At 43.9% G+C, this 20,156-nt stretch overlaps 1 protein-coding gene across 1 annotated transcript in view; it reads left to right on the top strand.

Annotated features, from left to right (window-relative positions):
- Nucleotides 1-12,027: 12,027 nt before the first annotated feature.
- CXCL14 (C-X-C motif chemokine ligand 14) overlaps nt 12,028-20,156 on the top strand; it is a 29,343-nt gene continuing 21,214 nt past the window's right edge. Inside the window, exons 1-2 of the mRNA XM_086931514.1 lie at nt 12,028-12,386; nt 13,629-13,734. Coding sequence (XP_086787640.1) covers nt 12,323-12,386; nt 13,629-13,734 — 170 coding nt within the window. The 5' untranslated portion in view covers nt 12,028-12,322. The remainder of the gene's footprint in view (nt 12,387-13,628; nt 13,735-20,156) is intronic.

Here is a 20,156-nt window from a genome sequence, read left to right as displayed (position 1 = left end):
ATCAAGCCACGCATCTCTGCCACCTCTGTGGTCGTATGTCGTATTGTTACTATCTTTTCTTAGCAAGAGAATAAGCAACCCAAGCACCTTATAGCTTTGCCAGCAGAAAATCCTAAACTGCCAAACATGCATGTATTCTAGCAGCTAAACGCTTCAGGGTGATTACATTAGCAGAACTCTGGCCTTTTGTCAAATGTTTCTTTTACTTTTTAATTAACCATGGTTCGTACTGGTTTCTTATGTATTTGTGTCTTATCAGTCAGAATATTGTAGATGTTCATATTGTAAAGATTTTAATTAATCATACAATAAAGTATTTATTCATACAGATAGCATAACACATCATTTGACTCACTGTTTCAGTCAAGGAATGCATTTGTCAGTAAATCTAGAGGCTTATGCTTCTTTCACAGGCATTCCAAGGGGTTGCATAAGGGAGGCTGGAAAGTATATAGACTAGGAAGGAGGCCGTAAAGACGGATTGTTTACTTTTCATAGAATGTGATGTGACTCAATGCCAACTGTGCCTGCAGGTATACGTGTGAGGAGAAATCTATCTGCTCACGCCTTCTGCCAGGACATTGTACGTACATGCAGAAAGCTTTTGGGTGTGTTTATTTGTAGGAATTCCCTCAGACCTTTTATTTGCATGTTTCAGATCTGCAGGGGAACACCCTGTGTTGGAACAGGATATCTCTATCCAGCCAATATTTACCTACATTCACATGAGGCTTATCAGCCTGCTTCAGTTGTGATAGCATTTATTGTTATTACTATGGAAAATAGTTGTATAGATGCAGAATTACAACTATGCTTTATCAAAATGAGAAAAATAATAGTTATAGATAATAGATTATTTGAATATTATGCATATTCCACCTAAAGAGAGAGAATTTGGCTTCCTGCTATGCCATGAATACATTGCTCAATTACAAATTCGCAAATGTGTTATCGCTATTAAGAATTTCAAAATCTTTTTTTTATCACAGCAATTAAGTACAATTCTTATGTACACATGGATCAAATATTAGAATCTCGTGAGCCACTTTGGGATGACATGTACATGCCCTTGGTCTTTGTGATACTTTTGGTATCTTTTTTACTTATCCTTATAAATTGTGTCTAAAATGACTGGTGTGTACCTCAATCTGAATAAAGTAATGCCGTTTGGTGCTCTGTTCAAATGATATAGAACTATATAAACTGTAAATAAAAATGTAAAACAATTATAACAAATAACTGCATCCAAAAGTAAATGGGTCTGCTTTAAAACAAACTATGAATACATACCTATTTTGAAGACAAAGTTCCCTGTCTCTTTCTACTCGATCCCTGTTTGTGGGCTCACCTACCCTGAGGTATATCTAAATTTGGTAAGCCTCAGGACTTCCTTTGGTGTTCCATGAGATGGTATCAGCAACCTGCACGATTTGGGTTAGCGTACGGGGATTCCTAATGCCTCTCCACGTCCATTATGTCCAGAGGCTTGAAGCCAACAGGTGCACCCTTGTATTTGATTTTCTTTCTTAATTTGAGGTCTTTGTAGATGGTATATTCATTGATTTTTCAAAATATATTGTGGACATCTAGTAAAACTAAAACAAGAAAATAATTTAAAATATACCTACATAGAGGACAAAACACTGAGGGTGTTGAAGCAACATACTAAATACGGCACATCCAAACTCCAAAGTGGATTGGGAGAGAATTTAGGCAATGGAAGGTGGACTGTGTTTGGTAACAGACATAGAAGCAGGAAAACCTGTGGAAAACAATGCAAGAAGATTAAGAAGAGCACTAACTAATGAGTACATTCATAAGTTCATTTAATAACAAGACAAGACACTATATGCAAATTAGAGCTGAAAAGAAAAAATACAATAGAAATAGCAAACGAATCAACAAATAACAAATGATCAATGAGTTCAGCTATTCATAGGTTTGGAGGTCTCAGTTTGTTCAACTCTGCATTTGTCTAGAAAGCATTTTAATTTCAGTGGGTCCTCATGGTTTGTCAGCTTATTCTTACAAGTTGCTTTAAAAAGACGTTTACATTTATCAAAGGTACATTTATCAAAATGTTGTGAAAAATGTGAGACATTATCTAACCAGGAACTTTATTTCCTAATTTTAGCTGCTGAGCTGACTTTAATTAAATCTGTGTGGTCCAAGAAATATATTGTATGGCCCTTCTTGGCTAATTGGATGGAGACGTAAGGATAGACATGTGACCTAGATGGTGTGCTATTTGAATGCTACAAGATTAACCCCCAGATTCATCATTGTCATATTTTGCGAGTCCTTAATAGCGATTTTTAAGGAATCGCTATTAAAGAGTCGCAAAACGGGATTCATGTAGAAATTGCAATATTTTTAGTAATTTCTACTGCTTCCTTATTAGCGATTAGCTAATTGCTAATCACAAATAAGGAATGGCTTTCCCATTCATTCCTATGGGCCTAAAGGCCCATAGGAATGAATGGGGAGTCATTCCTTATTTGCGATTAGCAATTAGCTAATCACAAATGTGCCGCAATTCCAAGGGTGCCAGGGTGTCCAAAGGACACCCTGTTGCACCCCTGAAATGGTAATGAACACTGGTGTTGCGCACACACATGTCCCAAGGACATGTGTGTGTGTGTAACATACAACTTAGAAAAATGCACTAAAGTGCATTTTTCTAAGTTTTTGCTATTTACCACGTAGTTAGACTTCGCAGTAAATAGCGGCCCCAGATTGCGAATTCACAATTTTAAAATGGTTCATGAATTGCATCTAAGGAATCTCAAATTGAGATTCCTTAAATGCAATTATTCGCAATTTAGCGATTTCTAGGAATGCGATTTTTGCATTTGGGATGACGAATCCCAAATGCAAAAATAGCGCTCGCAAAGGGCCAGATTCTCAGAATCTGGCCCTTTGCGAGCCGATTTCGCTTGATGAATCTACCTGATAGATTCTGAGATATCAAGAATTGTAGGTAAAAATTAATGAAAAGGGTGATACGATCATTGCCTTCTGTTTCTTCCAGCAGACCTTAAATCTTTAGGTTGTTCCTCCTATTATGATTTATAAGGTCTTCAACTTGTTTTTGAAGAAAGGAAATTACTGACTGAAGACTAATTTGAGTGGGGTGTCATGTAAGCCTGAAATTGGCTATTCCCTACAACATTCTCTCAGCCATTTGTGACTATTTATCATCAAGGCGTTGAAATCTTATGTTTGTTTCTACAATATATTGTTGCAAGGCTCAACTGTTTTCTAACAGCAGTTCCAGAGAAATAGACAGGGTGTTTCACAGGAAAAGGAAGGTGCTTTCTTGGTCTTTCGCTGATTGAATCAATAGCTGGTGTAATGATAAAGAAATGTGATGAGAGCAAACTAGAAGGGGACTTAGTTAAAGATGTTGATGTTGCCCTTTCCTGTTTAGACAGTGTGTTGTTTTCTGTCGACTGGATTAATGATTGAAAAAGCAACAATCACAAGTCTATTATATGTACAAGTAGAACCTGTGGAAGTTAATTTCAATCTCCTCATTTTGCCCATACATGTGAAGAAGAAATAGGTAACCTCAAATAGGAGACAAAATTGGGGAAACAGCAATCACACTAGTTTAAATTGAGCAATGATGATATAATTATTTCAAAAAAGGAGTCCTCCAATCAGTCAAAGAAAGAAGATAAGAACGTCTACGTTTTGACACAGAGTAGATTAACAATGCTGTTCATGACTAGAACATGAGATCAAGAGGAACACAGAGTCAAATTCATTCTGGAGTTATCAAAAATGTTAAGCAGACATGGCAGACAAACATGAAGATTGCCATTGTAGCTTGTTAAAATGAAGATAAACAATGAGTGCTGCAGCCCCATGCGTAGAGAATCGGAAATCAAGAAGGCAGGCACGCTAATAGGAAAACAGAAACAGGTTGCAGTAAGAAAGAAATTTGTTATAAGTCCAGAAGCACTGACATATGTGCATGGTATAACTTATTTTGGAAATGCTGGCTGGGAGGTTTAGCTTCTACATTCAGGCATTTTTGCCCCACTCTCACTCTGCATTAGAGGCCACCTCTGTCTGGCACCAAGTCACTCCCCCCTCAAACCACTTTCTAAATAATTGCAGCTGAAAAAATAATAACAACATTTCAGGAATGTTTACATACACGCTCCAATACTTTTTACAAACCTATATCAATGGAATTACTTTGACAAAACATATAGTCCTATTTTGACATTTTGTTTTTACAACATGTTTGAATGTTCACTAAAGCACTGGCTTTCTTCTTCTTATGTCTACATTTTAGACTGTGGACCACTAGTCAGTGTGGTAGTCTTGCATTATCATTTTGTTGCTTGCTTACATCAATGCTTACAATTTCAAGAGGTGATAGAAGATGAAAATCATAGGTTGACTATCTAAAGGAGGACTGTAATATCCATAATAAAAGGACTTCCAAAATGATTTATTGGACACTATTTTTGCACTACAGAGAAGTAACCAGCAGCATAGCTCAGTTACTTATATGCTAATTGCTTTCATCTTCTGCAGGTCACAAGTTTGAATCCTGCAAAAGCCAACACATATAGCTGTCATCCTTAGATCAGTTAAGTACTATTAAACAGGCAACATTAAGGGAATGGAGTGGAAATGTCTTCTACTACCAGACTAATGCTAGTTAGCTTACTAGAGGTTGAGGCAGCCAACGTTTTACATTTTAAAAGTTACTTTTCATAGATATTTAATAAAAATCAAATTTCACTACTGAACTGCATTTTTATTAAACTAGGAAAAATAGTGTTTGAATTAATGTGTCAGCTTGTCCTTAACCAGAAATAGTAGAGTTATATTGAAAATAAAAGTTTAGGCCTGGCAAACGTTTCTTTGCCAGATCATTAAGGCAGTTAAAAACTGTACACAGGATGCAAATGTAGGCCTGAGATTTGCTTTAAAAGGATATTTAGGTGAACTGCAATAAGTGATGCAGGCCCTCTAGTATAATTTAATTAACAGGCGTTTTACTAGTAAATTAGTCAATGTATCATACCAATTGGTTGTAAGCCAATTTAACTGTGTTTAGAGGAGTGAGCACAAGCACTTTAACACTTGTTAGCAGTGGTAAGGTGCACAGAGTCCTAAAAGCCAACAAGGACAAGTTCAGAAAACAGGAGGGTTGAAGGCAAAAAGTTTTGAAATGACTCAACAGAGAGGGCCTACTCCAACATATATAGGGACGTGATTTTTTTGTTTTGCTAATAACGTTGCCGTTGACACCTTTTGCTAAATTGTTACAAACTTTCTAAAAAATCAAGCGCAGCCAGAAAAAAAGGGGGTCCCAAAATACAATTTCCCTATGCAATTTCCATTGAGACTTTTTAACAATGCTACCGCCAAAACACCTGAACAGAATTACACCACATTTGGTAGAAAGCTGGATCTTTACCCAAAAAGCTTGCTTTTTGTGATTTAGTTCAAATTTGTTTAGTACTTTTTGAGAAATTAAGGTTTATATTTTATAGATATCGGTGTGGGTAGGTATGTGGGAAGCTTGCGGGAGGCCCACTGTTTCCACACCTTCAAATAATAGTCAATCTGATTGGCCCAGGAATTCTTTTTCCCAGTTGGTCGCCTTGCAGCAGTGATTCCCACTGGAGCTTCCACTCTGCTGGGGTGGCTGCAACATGAATAGAAATAATGCAGCTTCCATCGAAGCACACGGGCATTCCAGAAGGATGATAGGAAAACAATTTAACCTCTTCCATGCTGATGACAGAACTGCATTATCCTAACAACTCGTAAGAGAGGGTCTGAGGGAGGTGTTTAACGACCAAACAGGCAAATACCCCCTGTGTAACTACTTCAATAACAACAAAGCCTGTAGGTCGAGTGGTGCTGAGATACGAAAATTAACATTGGTGTAATTGCACAAAAGATGTTGTAGTGAGAGAAAGGCTATCAACCATTGCTGATTAAGTCCTATCAGCCCACCAGATGGCGGAGCCTCATCATGTAGGACTTCCGAACTTAGGTCAATGTGCGATCGCCCAGTTGTATTTTAGCGACGCATCACTGGACCAAAAGTACGGTCACCGCAATTGATCGTGCAGAAGGTGAGGCTGATATGTGCAGTGCGAAAATCAAATAAAGTGAAGTGTATTAAAATGGCTATCAAAGCAAACAAAGACCTTTAATAGTGTTTGCCTGGACGTCAGATTAAAAAAATAGTGAAATGACAGTGTGAAAAAATCACTATCTAACTTGCTTGGTAGAAATCCAACAAAGATCTATATAGGGCCAACATGTTTCTGCCTTACTGTGAAAAGTCACTGGCATTCGTCAGGGCCAAGCTCTTATCTGCTACTGCAAGGGCACTATCGTATGTGCTATAACAATGAAAACTAAAAATTGAAAATAAGAGTGATCATTCAAGACCATCCTACCACATCTTCTTATTATTGTTCAGTTGATGCAATAGGTCTTTCCCATCAATGTGTGGGAAGTAAACCTCACCTCACCCGGCAACTGCTCGGACGAATAAGGCACCGCTCTGTCCGTCGGTACCTCGCGGCAGAATCTCGCCCCTTCGGAAGTTAGATAGTGATTTTTTCACACTGTCATTTCACTATTTTTTTAATCTGACGTCCAGGCAAACACTATTAAAGGTCTTTGTTTGCTTTGATAGCCATTTTAATACACTTCACTTTATTTGATTTTCGCACTGCACATATCAGCCTCACCTTCTGCACGATCAATTGCGGTGACCGTACTTTTGGTCCAGTGATGCGTCGCTAAAATACAACTGGGCGATCGCACATTGACCTAAGTTCGGAAGTCCTACATGATGAGGCTCCGCCATCTGGTGGGCTGATAGGACTTAATCAGCAATGGTTGATAGCCTTTCTCTCACTACAACATCTTTTGTGCAATTACACCAATGTTAATTTTCGTATCTCAGCACCACTCGACCTACAGGCTTTGATGACAGAACTACTCCATCATCAGCTGCGGTGGCGCTGTGCTGATGACGGAGCAGTTCCGTCATGGCCCGCCCACCGCTCATGCGTGGCGCGAATTCTGTGCCTGCGCTGAGCGTTCTATTGAGCGGGCGGGGCCAAGACGGAACCGCTCCGTCATAAGCACAGCGCAACCGACGCTGGTGACGGAGCGGTTCCGTCACCAGCATGCGCCCGCCGCTCTTCTGCCCCGCCCCCTTAGCACTGTGGCGGAATAACCGCCGCAGTGAAGGAGTTAAAATAAAAAGCAGAATGGGTGTACCTTAGGGGGCAGGCATAAGGCCATGTGCGACAGCTGGGGGGTCTGGCACACAAAGCACGACCAAAGGTAAGTAGTGTGGAAGCAAATTACAGCCCATATATTCAATGTAACCTCCCAAAAACTAGTAAATGTTTTTGCTATTTTTTATGACCTTACAGGAAAGTAAAATGAGCCAATGAGATGAAACCAATACAAAGTACATTTTAAGGGGAATGCTCAAAAGCAGTGCCACTGGTTAGCAGTGGCCTAGCTCACAGAGTCCTAAGCTAGCAAAAATAAGACCGAAAAAATGGGGGGCCAGGAAAACAATGTATGTCCTTTCTTACAAAAGCTGTGACATGTCTAGTTGGACATATAAAGAGACCAGTATGTAGCAGCTCCTGAGGACTAGTCCATGATTAGTAGAGCTCTGATAGATTGACAAATTGTTGCAGCACTTGGCCACTAAAAAAGATGTACAAGAGCAGCATGTGCAAGCAAAGGAATGAGAGCTTAAGGATCAGGTAATCCCCTGAGTGTTGGCGGTGGCAGAGGCAGCAATTCCCCAGGGTGGGACAGTGCATAGCACTGTGCAGAAAGCTAGAGGTGATTGCTGTGCTTGCAAAATGAGTTTCTGCACTTCTACCTACCATTATTGTGTTCCCTTTTACTCCATTTTGATCAGTTACTGATTCTACCTAGCTGTCTTTGTCTGCCCTTACAATCCTCCAGTTGTTTGCTTTCATTTTTCATTTGCTCTTAATTAATTTTTCTTAGTTAGAAAATACATATATGGAGTGGGAAAAACTAATTTAAGGGAGCCACAGGTGAAGGGAGAGGAGCTGTGGAATTTTGTGAACTATCATGGTGTCAAAAGTGCATCTTGTAACCTACATCCTTGTGGAATATTTGAAGAAACTTTGGTCATCATTCCAGGTTCAATTTTCAAGCTTTCTTGAGAGAAATTGTGAACCACAGAATTAGTGATTTAAAAAGGCTGAGATGAAGTAAAAGCTTGGTGGAGCAAGATTAGTGAAAAAGAATAAAGGGCAAAGAGGGACACATTTTGCACCCAATCACAAGGCTGTCCAATTCCAACATCCTGCGAATATTTTAAATCCTATCTGTGAGTCACGATCGACAAATAAGTGCAAGTCCCAATCTGAAATTTTATTTAATTGAAAACTACATTAGCTCAACAAAATTTGATCCAGGAAGTGCATTGTCCATAAGAAATGGGGTCCTTTGATATAGAATTGGCAAGTCCTTGATGGGAGCAGCTCCAACAGACGAGCTTCTTGAAAACTTTCCTTCATGGGATAGAAAGGAGATCAGAAGTAAGGCAAGAAAGAGAAAAATGATGTACCTCACGGGTAATTATACACAAACGTTGGAAGCAAAACAAGTACAAAACTACTAGTGTGAAGGAAATGGCCCAGGTGGTGACTTACCATCAGCCACAAAAACGTATAAAACTTTGGACCTCATTTATAATAGTTTGCCATAGGGCAGCGCGGCAAGCCGTGCTGCTGCGCTGCCCTATGGCAAAAAAAGAGGGCAGAATGCAGCACACATGGAAAGAGGAAAAATGAGGTGAAATAATGTTATTTATCCTTGATGCACCTCTGCTACCCCCCCTGGGGCGGCATAGACTTATGACTCATTCTCAAGTCTGCAAAATCTCATAAATCTGGGAATGTGTCAAATGCCATGGGTGTTACGTGGGAACACCACCGTAATGCCCATGGCATGCTGCCCTAAGGCTGTTTGAGGTAACGCAGTGGCTTGCGCTCGTTGCCTTAGTCCATATCCACATGGCCATGAAGAGCCATGCAAGGTGGCTTTACGTGGCCTTCTAGCTAAGGCCCTATGGAGTGCGCCGCCTGACCGTCACTAAAAGTGACGTTCCAACAGCACAGGGAAATTGTAAGTGAGGCCCTTTATTTCTTTCATAATATTTGATTGCTGTAGTGGATTTGACTTATTATGTTTGTTTGCAGATTTATATAGATTATTACCCGTGAGGGTATGCAGGCGCTGTCCATGGGCATGGGGAGATTAAGTGATTTGCCCAGAATCACACGATGTTGCATTGACACCGAGACCTAATCCCGGATCCCCAGGTACCGAGTCGGCAGCTCTGGCTGCTGTGCCACATCCTATCAGGATCTGAGCACAGACCTGCAGTACCACAGGCTGTTACTAGGTTTACTGAATGAAAGCAGCAAAGCCTGTATCACCACACACTTTCACTAGTGGTCTTCCGAGTGGAGTGAGCAGCACAAGCCTGAAATCTCATAGGTTTTTTCTACAGGTCCTGAGAATATTTAAAAAGAACAGCTTCAGAATGTCAAGCATTCTTTTAAAGATGGGTTTTGCATTCACTAAATAGTCGCTGAAAACAATCCAAATTAAGTATTACAATTAAAACCGTTCCTAAGAGATGGCATGAGGCACTGGACAGCCAATAGGATGAGATGAGAAACATTTACTTCTCTGAAGCCTACAGTGTGTGCACTTTAGAAGCATAGGTATTGTTCATCTCAGTTGGACTGCTGAGCTGACAAGCCAGAGCTAAAAATGAAATCCTGCAAACTCTCAACCACAAGTAGGTGAAATTGGCCACCAGCAAGAAATTGGATGTTGGGACAATTTAGTAGCCAATGTGCCTCTGATAAAGTGTTGAATATGAATAAAGTAAAAGGGGGAAATGTTCAGAAGATGTGCCCACAAGTTATGACACTACAGTGGTATTTCACCGACCACTGATCACCAGAACAAAATGGTCAAAATCGCCATTGATCTATCAAAACTGATGAGGTGGACTTTCTTCTAAGCAGGTCAAACCTATGATAATATCAGATCAGTTCCAGGATTAAAAAGTATAAAATACAGGGATTTCAAGTGAGTTGCCATTAGAGATTCCCTAGTAATGCCCTAAAGGGATGATCAGAGAGATTTTTAGACGGCAGTGGCATAATTGTAACGATTGAAAACGAGTCCAGACTTTTTGAATTGTTAGTGGGGATCTTATTGAACCATTAAGTGTGCCCTCCTCCTCTTCCTCCTGCTGCCACCTCTGTTAAGTCGCTTCCACTCATTGTGACCTGCTTCTCTTTGATGAGCCTGGGTACTTGAAACAGGCCACTCTGACCTGTGTTCCAGTCCAGTCGATCTCTGTAGAACTCCACATATGATCTTCAGTGCACCCATATGAATGTGTTGTCATCGTGTCACACAGACACACACACACACACACACTCTCTCTCTCTCTCTCTCTCTCTCCTGCTCTCTCTCTTGCAGAAGTTTTTGTGGAATGCAGTTGAAGAGGTAAATAGTGTGACTTAGATTTTGTGATCTTTGTTTCTCGCTGTAACATAGTTTTGAGTGTGGAAACGTGATGCTTATGGGACATTGTAGTAGATATCGCTTCTACAAACCAATAGTCAAGGGAGTGAATTGCAACACATGAGGTCTGGGCTCTGAATATCCCTGTACCTGAGGCTTTGTCAAAAACTGCTGGCCCCAAAGATTGGCTCAGCATTTACCTGTCTGCTAAGTATGGTTTATATGTATTCCCCAACACAATGTCTATAATCCGTAATGCATATATGTTGTGTCACACACATTCGAGATCCGTCTCCACAGACCCCTTTAATTTCGAGAGTAGATGGGAAAATAAACATTGAGCGTGCCTGCGTAGTTCACCGACTGCTCAGCGCCAGAAATGTCAGTTCACAGATATCACCAGAAATGTGCAATTAGCCTCCAACCACGGAAATACTCGCAAATGGTATGCCACGCGTCCCTAATTTCAGTTTTCGCTCCGCAAAGAAAGAACGAATAACAAAGTGAGCAGGTTACCTATTTTACCACGTGGCGTTAATATTTGAAAGTTTATTAGGGAAACTGTTCGCGGCCTCGGTAGAAAATGCGACCAACGTTTGTTTGTGAGCTCGATGAAAATAGTTGGGGAAAAACTATCAGGTTGCCGCGACCATAACTATTGTTGACTTCCTGCTGGGCTGGACGCGCTGCTTCCTTTGGGGCGATGCTTTCGTGGCGAAAGACAAACTAATCCTTACCAGCCCTGTGGACATAGCTTTGTTCCTGTACAAAAGGGGATGCCCGTTTAAATATACCGGATATGAGATGTCCTCCTAATATGGCTCTTTGTGTAACACGGTTTTGACGACATATAGCAAATATGAGATCTTTTCTGCTAAGTAGGTGAGTGGGCGGCTTTGTTTGATGGCCGCAGGGCACAACCGCAAATCGGCCTCTCCTAAGAACTTCAGGCTTCCACGCAATGCACAAGCTTAGCACATTCTGCCCCCTGCAGGCACAACATGAGAACACATGGGTAAACTGTGTTAAGAGGGAGTGTGTGTGACTGTAAAGAAGCGCACATGCAAGAAATATATATGTCAGATGAATAGATTCCTTTCAAGATTACAGAGGTGCTATGGCAAATAAGAGACGAAAAATGTTAGCCAACAATAAAGTGTTCTGTTTTCATGGTAGGGCGTTCAAAATAGTCACGGTGCGTCTTTAGTTCCCTCTCATAAAAGATCGATGGTTTCCATTCTTATAAGTGAATTGATGGTTGCGTCACTTTTCCTCGCTCTATGAAATATTCAGCCTCGTCACGCAGTAATGCCCGAAGTCCCCTCCCCTCCCTTCCTCCTGTATTGGGAAATTGGGAGTCGCTGAGTAGCTCTGCATACTAATGAGCTGGTGCCCAGGGCAGCCGGAGCTGTTTTAAAAGAGAACAGGAGCGAGTGGGAGAAATCAGACGGGAGCCGAGGCGGACAAGCAGGCAACAGCTCCACTAGCAGCACGCGCACAACCAGCAGCACCACAGTCGGCACAACCAGCAAGGACATCACAGCTGGGAGCAGCACTCTCAGCAGCAGCTCCGAACCAGCACCTGAAGTTAAAAAGTTATCAGTTCGACATTTACCTGCAAAGGCGGAAGAGCAATTCCTCTGAGCCCAGCTAACCGCGGGACCACCGAGAGGGATTTTAAAGCGTACAGAGGGAAGACCGTTTGGACCCAGGTCTGGCCATGAAGCCCGCCCTGGTGGCGTTACTGCTCCTCGTCATTGCGATCTACTCCGTCAATGTGGAAGGTAAGGTGCCTCCAGTCTCCGATTCATGCATTACACTGCCAGAAAACCTCCTAGACTGGAAGGTTATGTATAGTTGCTATGAGTTTAACCTAATTCCTAGACTGGAAAGTTATGCATAGCTTGTTCTGAGTTTAACATACCTCATAGACTGGAAGGTTATGTATAGTTTGCTATGAGTTTAACCTCCTAGACTGGAAGGTTATGAGTTTAACATACCTCATAGACTGAAAGGTTATGCATAGCTTGTTCTGAGTTTAACCTAATTCCTAGACTGGAAAGTTATGCATAGCTTGTTCTGAGTTTAACATACCTCATAGACTGGAAGGTTATGTATAGTTTGCTATGAGTTTAACCTCCTAGACTGGAAGGTTATGAGTTTAACATACCTCATAGACTGAAAGGTTATGCATAGCTTGTTCTGAGTTTAACCTAATTCCTAGACTGGAAAGTTATGCATAGCTTGTTCTGAGTTTAACATACCTCATAGACTGGAAGGTTATGTATAGTTTGCTATGAGTTTAACCTCCTAGACTGGAAGGTTATGTATAGTTTGCTATGAGTTTAACCTCCTAGACTGGAAGGTTATGAGTTTAACATACCTCATAGACTGAAAGGTTATGCATAGCTTGTTCTGAGTTTAACCTAATTCCTAGACTGGAAAGTTATGCATAGCTTGTTCTGAGTTTAACCTGCCCAGGCTGAAACAAGGGCTGCCCTGACTGGTGCACCAAAGAGTGGCGTAACGTAGAATGATGCACCCATTCGAATATGGTGAGGGGCCCCTGAGGCTCCCACATCTTTCGGATCTTTATTTGCCTTAAGCTGAGTGGGACCTTCTTACGCCCCCGGCAATAGACAAAAACCTGAATTACAGTGATTTCTGAGAACAATTGAAAGCCTGTATATCGCAGGTTCTTCAGATTCTGTTTTATTAAAAGTACCACAAATGTTATTTTATGTTCTTAAATGTGAGCTGTAGCCCGGTTGCAGACATGTGCTTGGTCGACTTCTAGGGTAGAACTTTGCAGAATTAGTTGTTGTGTAGTTTTGTGTACACCTCTGAATTTATCGTGTTAGGGTTTATTGCGAACACGACTTGTTGCGTTAAAGCGCCGATAGCACATACACTTTCCGGGATTGAAGGTATTTATCCGCAAAGATAAGTAAATTGGCTCTGAGCATTTTGAGCAAGCAAGTGAAACTAGAAACCAACACAAACTTCCTTGTCGCCTTTATCCTCAGGGTCAAAATGCAAGTGTTCCAGAAAGGGGCCAAAGATCCGATTTTCAGATGTGCAGAAGCTGGAAATAAAGCCCAAACACCCCTACTGCGAGGAGAAGATGATCATGTACGTACTTCCTATCGTTCGTGCGTGTGTGTAGAATAGATTCGCGCGGGACTGCGCGCTTGATATGTTTGCAGTGTTCTCTACTTAAAGTTTGCTTGCTTGCTTTAGTGCATATGCCGCGCTCACGTGACCTGTCCTGCCGAGCAGCTGGTTATGTCACTAGTCGATGCCTGACCTATTTACATGGTCACGCGCTCCAAACGAGACCTCGCTCTCCAAATCCAGGGCGCAGCTCATGGTTTGCTGCAAATTAATGTGCACCTTACTTAACCGTTCAGGGCTAATATTAGCAACCTAATTATTAAACACAGCGGAATAAAAACCGTAGTCAGTTTGGTAGGTCGTTCCTTGCTTTTTTATTTGGTATAGTACTTTTTCATTCAGTTTTAGGCTATCATGCAAGTTTCTGAACTCGCACTGTCACTTCAGGTGCTTTTACAGTTTCTCTGGTTAGGTCTCAACAGGTGGGAAGAACAACTCTCTCAAAAGAAAGGGGGAGAAAAAAGGAAAAAATATTGGAGGTGCCCGCCCTCCCAAACGTTAACTTCCCGTCCCTGTTCAGTGCACAGGAGAGAGAATAAACCTTTTTTTTCTTATATAACCCTCTCCCATCAGGTTTGCCCATTGGTGGCATGCTTCATCATATGGTTACTCCTGTTCTGCTGCGAACGGGGCGTGCCCTGACCCGCAAAATACGCAGGAGTACTAAATTGTATATTACTATTGATAGACCGAATAGGAGTATGAGGTGCCTTATGTGAGAGGTTAAAATACCTGCCTGGTAGGTAAGTGATATTTTAATCTGTCCTCCAGGCAGTATGGTTAAAAACGGGGAGGGAGTAGAACCTGTAGGTGATAATGTACATGCCCTTCTAATGGTCTACATGTTTCAAGCCAAACCCCAAGGCTTTTCTTCAGGACCAAATATCTAACTCCCTGAATCCACTCCTAAATTAGTACTGAGGTAAAGGGACTGCACACACTCTACTCGCATATGATAAAAAAGATTATTAGCCCAGGTTAAAGTCTATATAGAGGAAACACAAGGCTGTGTCTGCCTGTAAGTGTGCAGTTGTGTGGCGTTTGAATATGTAATGGACATGATGTGCACGAGGGGCAACAGGAAAAGGTGTTTGTGTGAGGGTGTTTTTGCTGTAAAAATACAGTGATTCACAGTGTATTGTTCTGTGTAATTTGTGTGCTTTTGTGCATAGTGCTTGTATGTGTGATAAGCATGATGTGTACAGATACAGTATGAAGAGGGGCAGCATGAGCAGGTGTCTGTCCCTGTGAGTGCATTTGCCTGTACACTTTTCTGAGTGTGTGTTGTTCTGTGGAATGTGTGTGCATTTGTGTGCAATATCTATATGTACCCTGGGCAAGATGTGTACAGTTAGAGTAAATAGAGGGCCCACACAAGGATAAGTGTATACATCCTTGTGTGTGCTTGGTAGGAGTTTTGATTTATGTGGCTATTGTATATAAGTGTGTGCTGTGTACGTGTATGACCACACGACTGATGAGTATGTTTGTGCTGTTTATTCCTGTAATGTTTATTACTTTATCCTTCCTATGTATATATTTATATATGCACACATATGCACACATAAACTCACACACAGATTGAATTAGGCATTCACCCAGGGCACTTCTATTTGGGTGATTTGTATCATACATAATCTTAGCCCAGAAGTGTACCTGAATCAGAGCAGAAGCTTCTTATTTTATCCACTTAGTTTTTAGGTCTGGCTTGATAGCCCAGCTGACTGCAAACTATTGTTGCCAACTGTTTGACATTCACATGGAGTGGGTTTACTTTCCACCTAGAGAAGTATCACTCTCCTACCACATGCTGTTGGACGTTTGGTGTATAATTCCTCTTCCTTTTGGTTCTTTTTTCGGATCTGCAGAAAACATTTTCATGTTTTTGCCATGATTCAAAAAGTAAGCGAGATCTATTGGCTTTACCAATCCTTCTTCCTGGTGCGGCCATGCCAGTTTAAGATTAGGAAGACACAGCCCTCTGCTTCTCTGAGCTGCCCACGCTGACATACGGGTACGAGGCAGCACCACTGCTTAAAATCAAAATACACACGTGCAGCTTCTCACTATTTAGAGTACCTGTTTCCTACCGAGAAGTTACTCTGATATCCTAGCTGGCATTCTTTAGGTAAAGTGCTCTATGATTCTCAGGGACTATTTTTGCAACCTCTGTCTCTCTCTCCCTCCCTCTCACTCTTGCTCACCCTCACAAATAGACACAAAAAACACTTGCACAAACTCCCACTGTTCGTATCCTCAAAGGTCAGTCTGCTTGCTGGGTTATAGTCTTTGTAACACAATGACAAACGCCTTTATGCAGCTGGAAGCTAGGAAACGTCTGCTGCACCAGGTATGGTGAGTGATATGTCTGTCAGATTTCACCAGGATTTATTAACTCAGACACAGACAAAAACGCACACACACACTCTCTGTTTTGAAAGTTCTCAAAATGTTATTTAAATGACAACATATTGTGTTTTCTCTCTTTGTACTCCTACCAATCCGCATTCCTCTCCATTCCCACCGCTCCTTAGGCCCCTCTCATGCACTTTGATTGCTGTATAAGGCACTTTAACATTTCAAGCCAGTGTTATTGTTGGTAATTCTGAAGCTTAACCTCACCCCCAATCTTACTGACCAAGCTACGCCCCCTGCACCGGTTTTAAATAAAACACACAACTCAGAGTTCAATATTTTAAAAGTCAAAGAAATACACAAAAAAGTTTGACTAAAAAAATGTATATCCATTGGCACCCAGGGTAGCAGAAAATGATCTGAACCAGATCTTCAGCTGACCATAAAATGTGCTGGATCTGCCCTTGTATACATTTCTAAATGTATTCATGAGATCTCCTCATTAGTTAACATCCACTGCTTTATCATTTCCACTTCCACCTTCTTGATATTCATTTTTACATCCTCTTTCCCATGTCAAGCACTTTTTCAAAATGTGATAGTTGCTTTACATTGACAATCATGGAGTCTTGCGATCTGTGAACACAACAACGAGACTCCTTATGCATGCCTGCAGGAGTCCTGTTGGGTGTTTGCATGAGCTTAGAGAGATGGCACTGTGTGCTCCACTGGGTGGGTGCCTGTAGGAGCTCCATTGGGTGCTTGCATGAGCTTAGAGAGATGGCACTGTGAGTTCCACTGGGTGCCTGCAGGAGTCCTGTTGGGTGCTTGCAGGAGCTTAGAGAGATGGAACTGTGAGCTCCACTGGATGGGTGCAGGAGTCCTGTTGGGTGCTTGCATGAGCTTAGAGAGATGGCACTGTGAGCTCCACTGGGTGGGTGCAGGAGTCCTGTTGGGCGCTTGCATGAGCTTAGAGAGATGGCACTGTGAGCTCCACTGGGTGGGTGCAGGAGTCCTGTTGGGCGCTTGCATGAGCTTAGAGAGATGGCACTGTGAGCTCCACTGGGTGGGTGCAGGAGTCCTGTTGGGTGCTTGCATGAGCTTAGAGAGATGGCACTGTGTGCTCCACTGGATGGGTGCCCGTAGGAGCTCCATTGGGTGCTTGCATGAACTTAGAGAGATGGCACTGTGAGTTCCATTGGGTGCCTGTAGGAGTCCTGTTGGGTTCTTGCATGAGCTTAGAGAGATGGCACTGTGTGCTCCACTGGGTGGGTGCCAGTAGGAGCTCCATTGGGTGCTTGCATGAACTTAGAGAGATGGCACTGTGCGCTCCACTGGATGCCTGCAGGGGTTCCTTTGGGTGCTTGCATGAGCTTAGAGAGATGCCACTGTGAGCTCCACTGGGTGGGTGCAGGAGTTCTGTTGGGTGCTTGCAGGAGCTTAGAAAGATGCCACTGTGAGCTCCACTGGGTGGGTGCAGGAGTCCTGTTGGGCACTTGCATGAGCTTAGAGTGATGGCACTGTGTGCTCCACTGGGTGGGTGCCTGTAGGAGCTCCATTGGGTGCGTGCATGAGTTTAGAGAGATGGCACTGTGAGTTCCACTGAGTGCCTGTAGGAGTCCTGTTGGGTGCTTGCATGAGCTTAGAGAGATGGCACTGTGAGCTCCACTGGGTGGGTGCAGGAGTCCTGTTGGGCACTTGCATGAGCTTAGAGAGATGGCACTGTGAGCTCCACTGGGTGGGTGCAGGAGTCCTGTTGGACGCTTGCATGAGCTTAGAGTGATGGCACTCTGAGCTCCACTGGGTGGGTGCAGGAGTCCTGTTGGGCGCTTGCATGAGCTTAGAGAGATGGCACTGTGAGCTCCACTGGGTGGGTGCAGGAGTCCTGTTGGACACTTGCATGAGCTTAGAGAGATGGCACTCTGAGCTCCACTGGGTGGGTGCAGGAGTCCTGTTGGGCACTTGCATGAGCTTAGAGAGATGGCACTCTGAGCTCCACTGGGTGGGTGCAGGAGTCCTGTTGGGCGCTTGCATGAGCTTAGAGAGATGGCACTGTGAGCTCCACTGGGTGGGTGCAGGAGTCCTGTTCGGCGCTTGCATGAGCTTAGAGAGATGGCACTGTGAGCTCCACTGGGTGGGTGCAGGAGTCCTGTTGGGTGCTTACATGAGCTTAGAGAGATGGCACTGTGAGCTCCACTGGGTGGGTGCAGGAGTCCTGTTCGGCGCTTGCATGAGCTTAGAGAGATGCCACTGTGAGCTCCACTGGGTGGGTGCAGGAGTCCTGTTCGGCGCTTGCATGAGCTTAGAGAGATGGCACTGTGAGCTCCACTGGGTGGGTGCAGGAGTCCTGTTGGGTGCTTACATGAGCTTAGAGAGATGGCACTGTGAGCTCCACTGGGTGGGTGCAGGAGTCCTGTTCGGCGCTTGCATGAGCTTAGAGAGATGCCACTGTGAGCTCCACTGGGTGGGTGCAGGAGTCCTGTTGGGCGCTTGCATGAGCTTAGAGAGATGGCACTGTGAGCTCCACTGGGTGGGTGCAGGAGTCCTGTTGGGTGCTTGCAGGAGCTTAGAGAGATGGCACTGTGAGCTCCACTGGGTGGGTGCAGGAGTCCTGTTGGGCACTTGCATGAGCTTAGAGAGATGGCACTGTGAGCTCCACTGGGTGGGTGCAGGAGTCCTGTTGGACGCTTGCATGAGCTTAGAGTGATGGCACTCTGAGCTCCACTGGGTGGGTGCAGGAGTCCTGTTGGGCTCTTGCATGAGCTTAGAGAGATGGCACTGTGAGCTCCACTGGGTGGGTGCAGGAGTCCTGTTGGACGCTTGCATGAGCTTAGAGAGATGGCACTCTGAGCTCCACTGGGTGGGTGCAGGAGTCCTGTTGGGCGCTTGCATGAGCTTAGAGAGATGGCACTCTGAGCTCCACTGGGTGGGTGCAGGAGTCCTGTTGGGCGCTTGCATGAGCTTAGAGAGATGGCACTGTGAGCTCCACTGGGTGGGTGCAGGAGTCCTGTTCGGCGCTTGCATGAGCTTAGAGAGATGGCACTGTGAGCTCCACTGGGTGGGTGCAGGAGTCCTGTTGGGTGCTTACATGAGCTTAGAGAGATGGCACTGTGAGCTCCACTGGGTGGGTGCAGGAGTCCTGTTCGGCGCTTGCATGAGCTTAGAGAGATGCCACTGTGAGCTCCACTGGGTGGGTGCAGGAGTCCTGTTCGGCGCTTGCATGAGCTTAGAGAGATGGCACTGTGAGCTCCACTGGGTGGGTGCAGGAGTCCTGTTGGGTGCTTACATGAGCTTAGAGAGATGGCACTGTGAGCTCCACTGGGTGGGTGCAGGAGTCCTGTTCGGCGCTTGCATGAGCTTAGAGAGATGCCACTGTGAGCTCCACTGGGTGGGTGCAGGAGTCCTGTTGGGCGCTTGCATGAGCTTAGAGAGATGGCACTGTGAGCTCCACTGGGTGGGTGCAGGAGTCCTGTTGGGTGCTTGCATGAGCTTAGAGAGATGGCACTGTGAGCTCCACTGGGTGGGTGCAGGAGTCCTGTTGGGCGCTTGCATGAGCTTAGAGAGATGGCACTGTGAGCTCCACTGGGTGGGTGCAGGAGTCCTGTTGGGCGCTTGCATGAGCTTAGAGAGATGGCACTGTGAGCTCCACTGGGTGGGTGCAGGAGTCCTGTTGGGTGCTTGCATGAGCTTAGAGAGATGGCACTGTGTGCTCCACTGGATGGGTGCCCGTAGGAGCTCCATTGGGTGCTTGCATGAACTTAGAGAGATGGCACTGTGAGTTCCATTGGGTGCCTGTAGGAGTCCTGTTGGGTTCTTGCATGAGCTTAGAGAGATGGCACTGTGTGCTCCACTGGGTGGGTGCCAGTAGGAGCTCCATTGGGTGCTTGCATGAACTTAGAGAGATGGCACTGTGCGCTCCACTGGATGCCTGCAGGGGTTCCTTTGGGTGCTTGCATGAGCTTAGAGAGATGCCACTGTGAGCTCCACTGGGTGGGTGCAGGAGTTCTGTTGGGTGCTTGCAGGAG

Source organism: Lissotriton vulgaris, chromosome 7 (genome assembly GCF_964263255.1).
Source record: "Lissotriton vulgaris chromosome 7, aLisVul1.2, whole genome shotgun sequence".
Classification (NCBI taxonomy): Eukaryota; Metazoa; Chordata; class Amphibia; order Caudata; family Salamandridae; genus Lissotriton; species Lissotriton vulgaris.
This window is presented reverse-complemented; position numbering and strand designations above follow the sequence as displayed.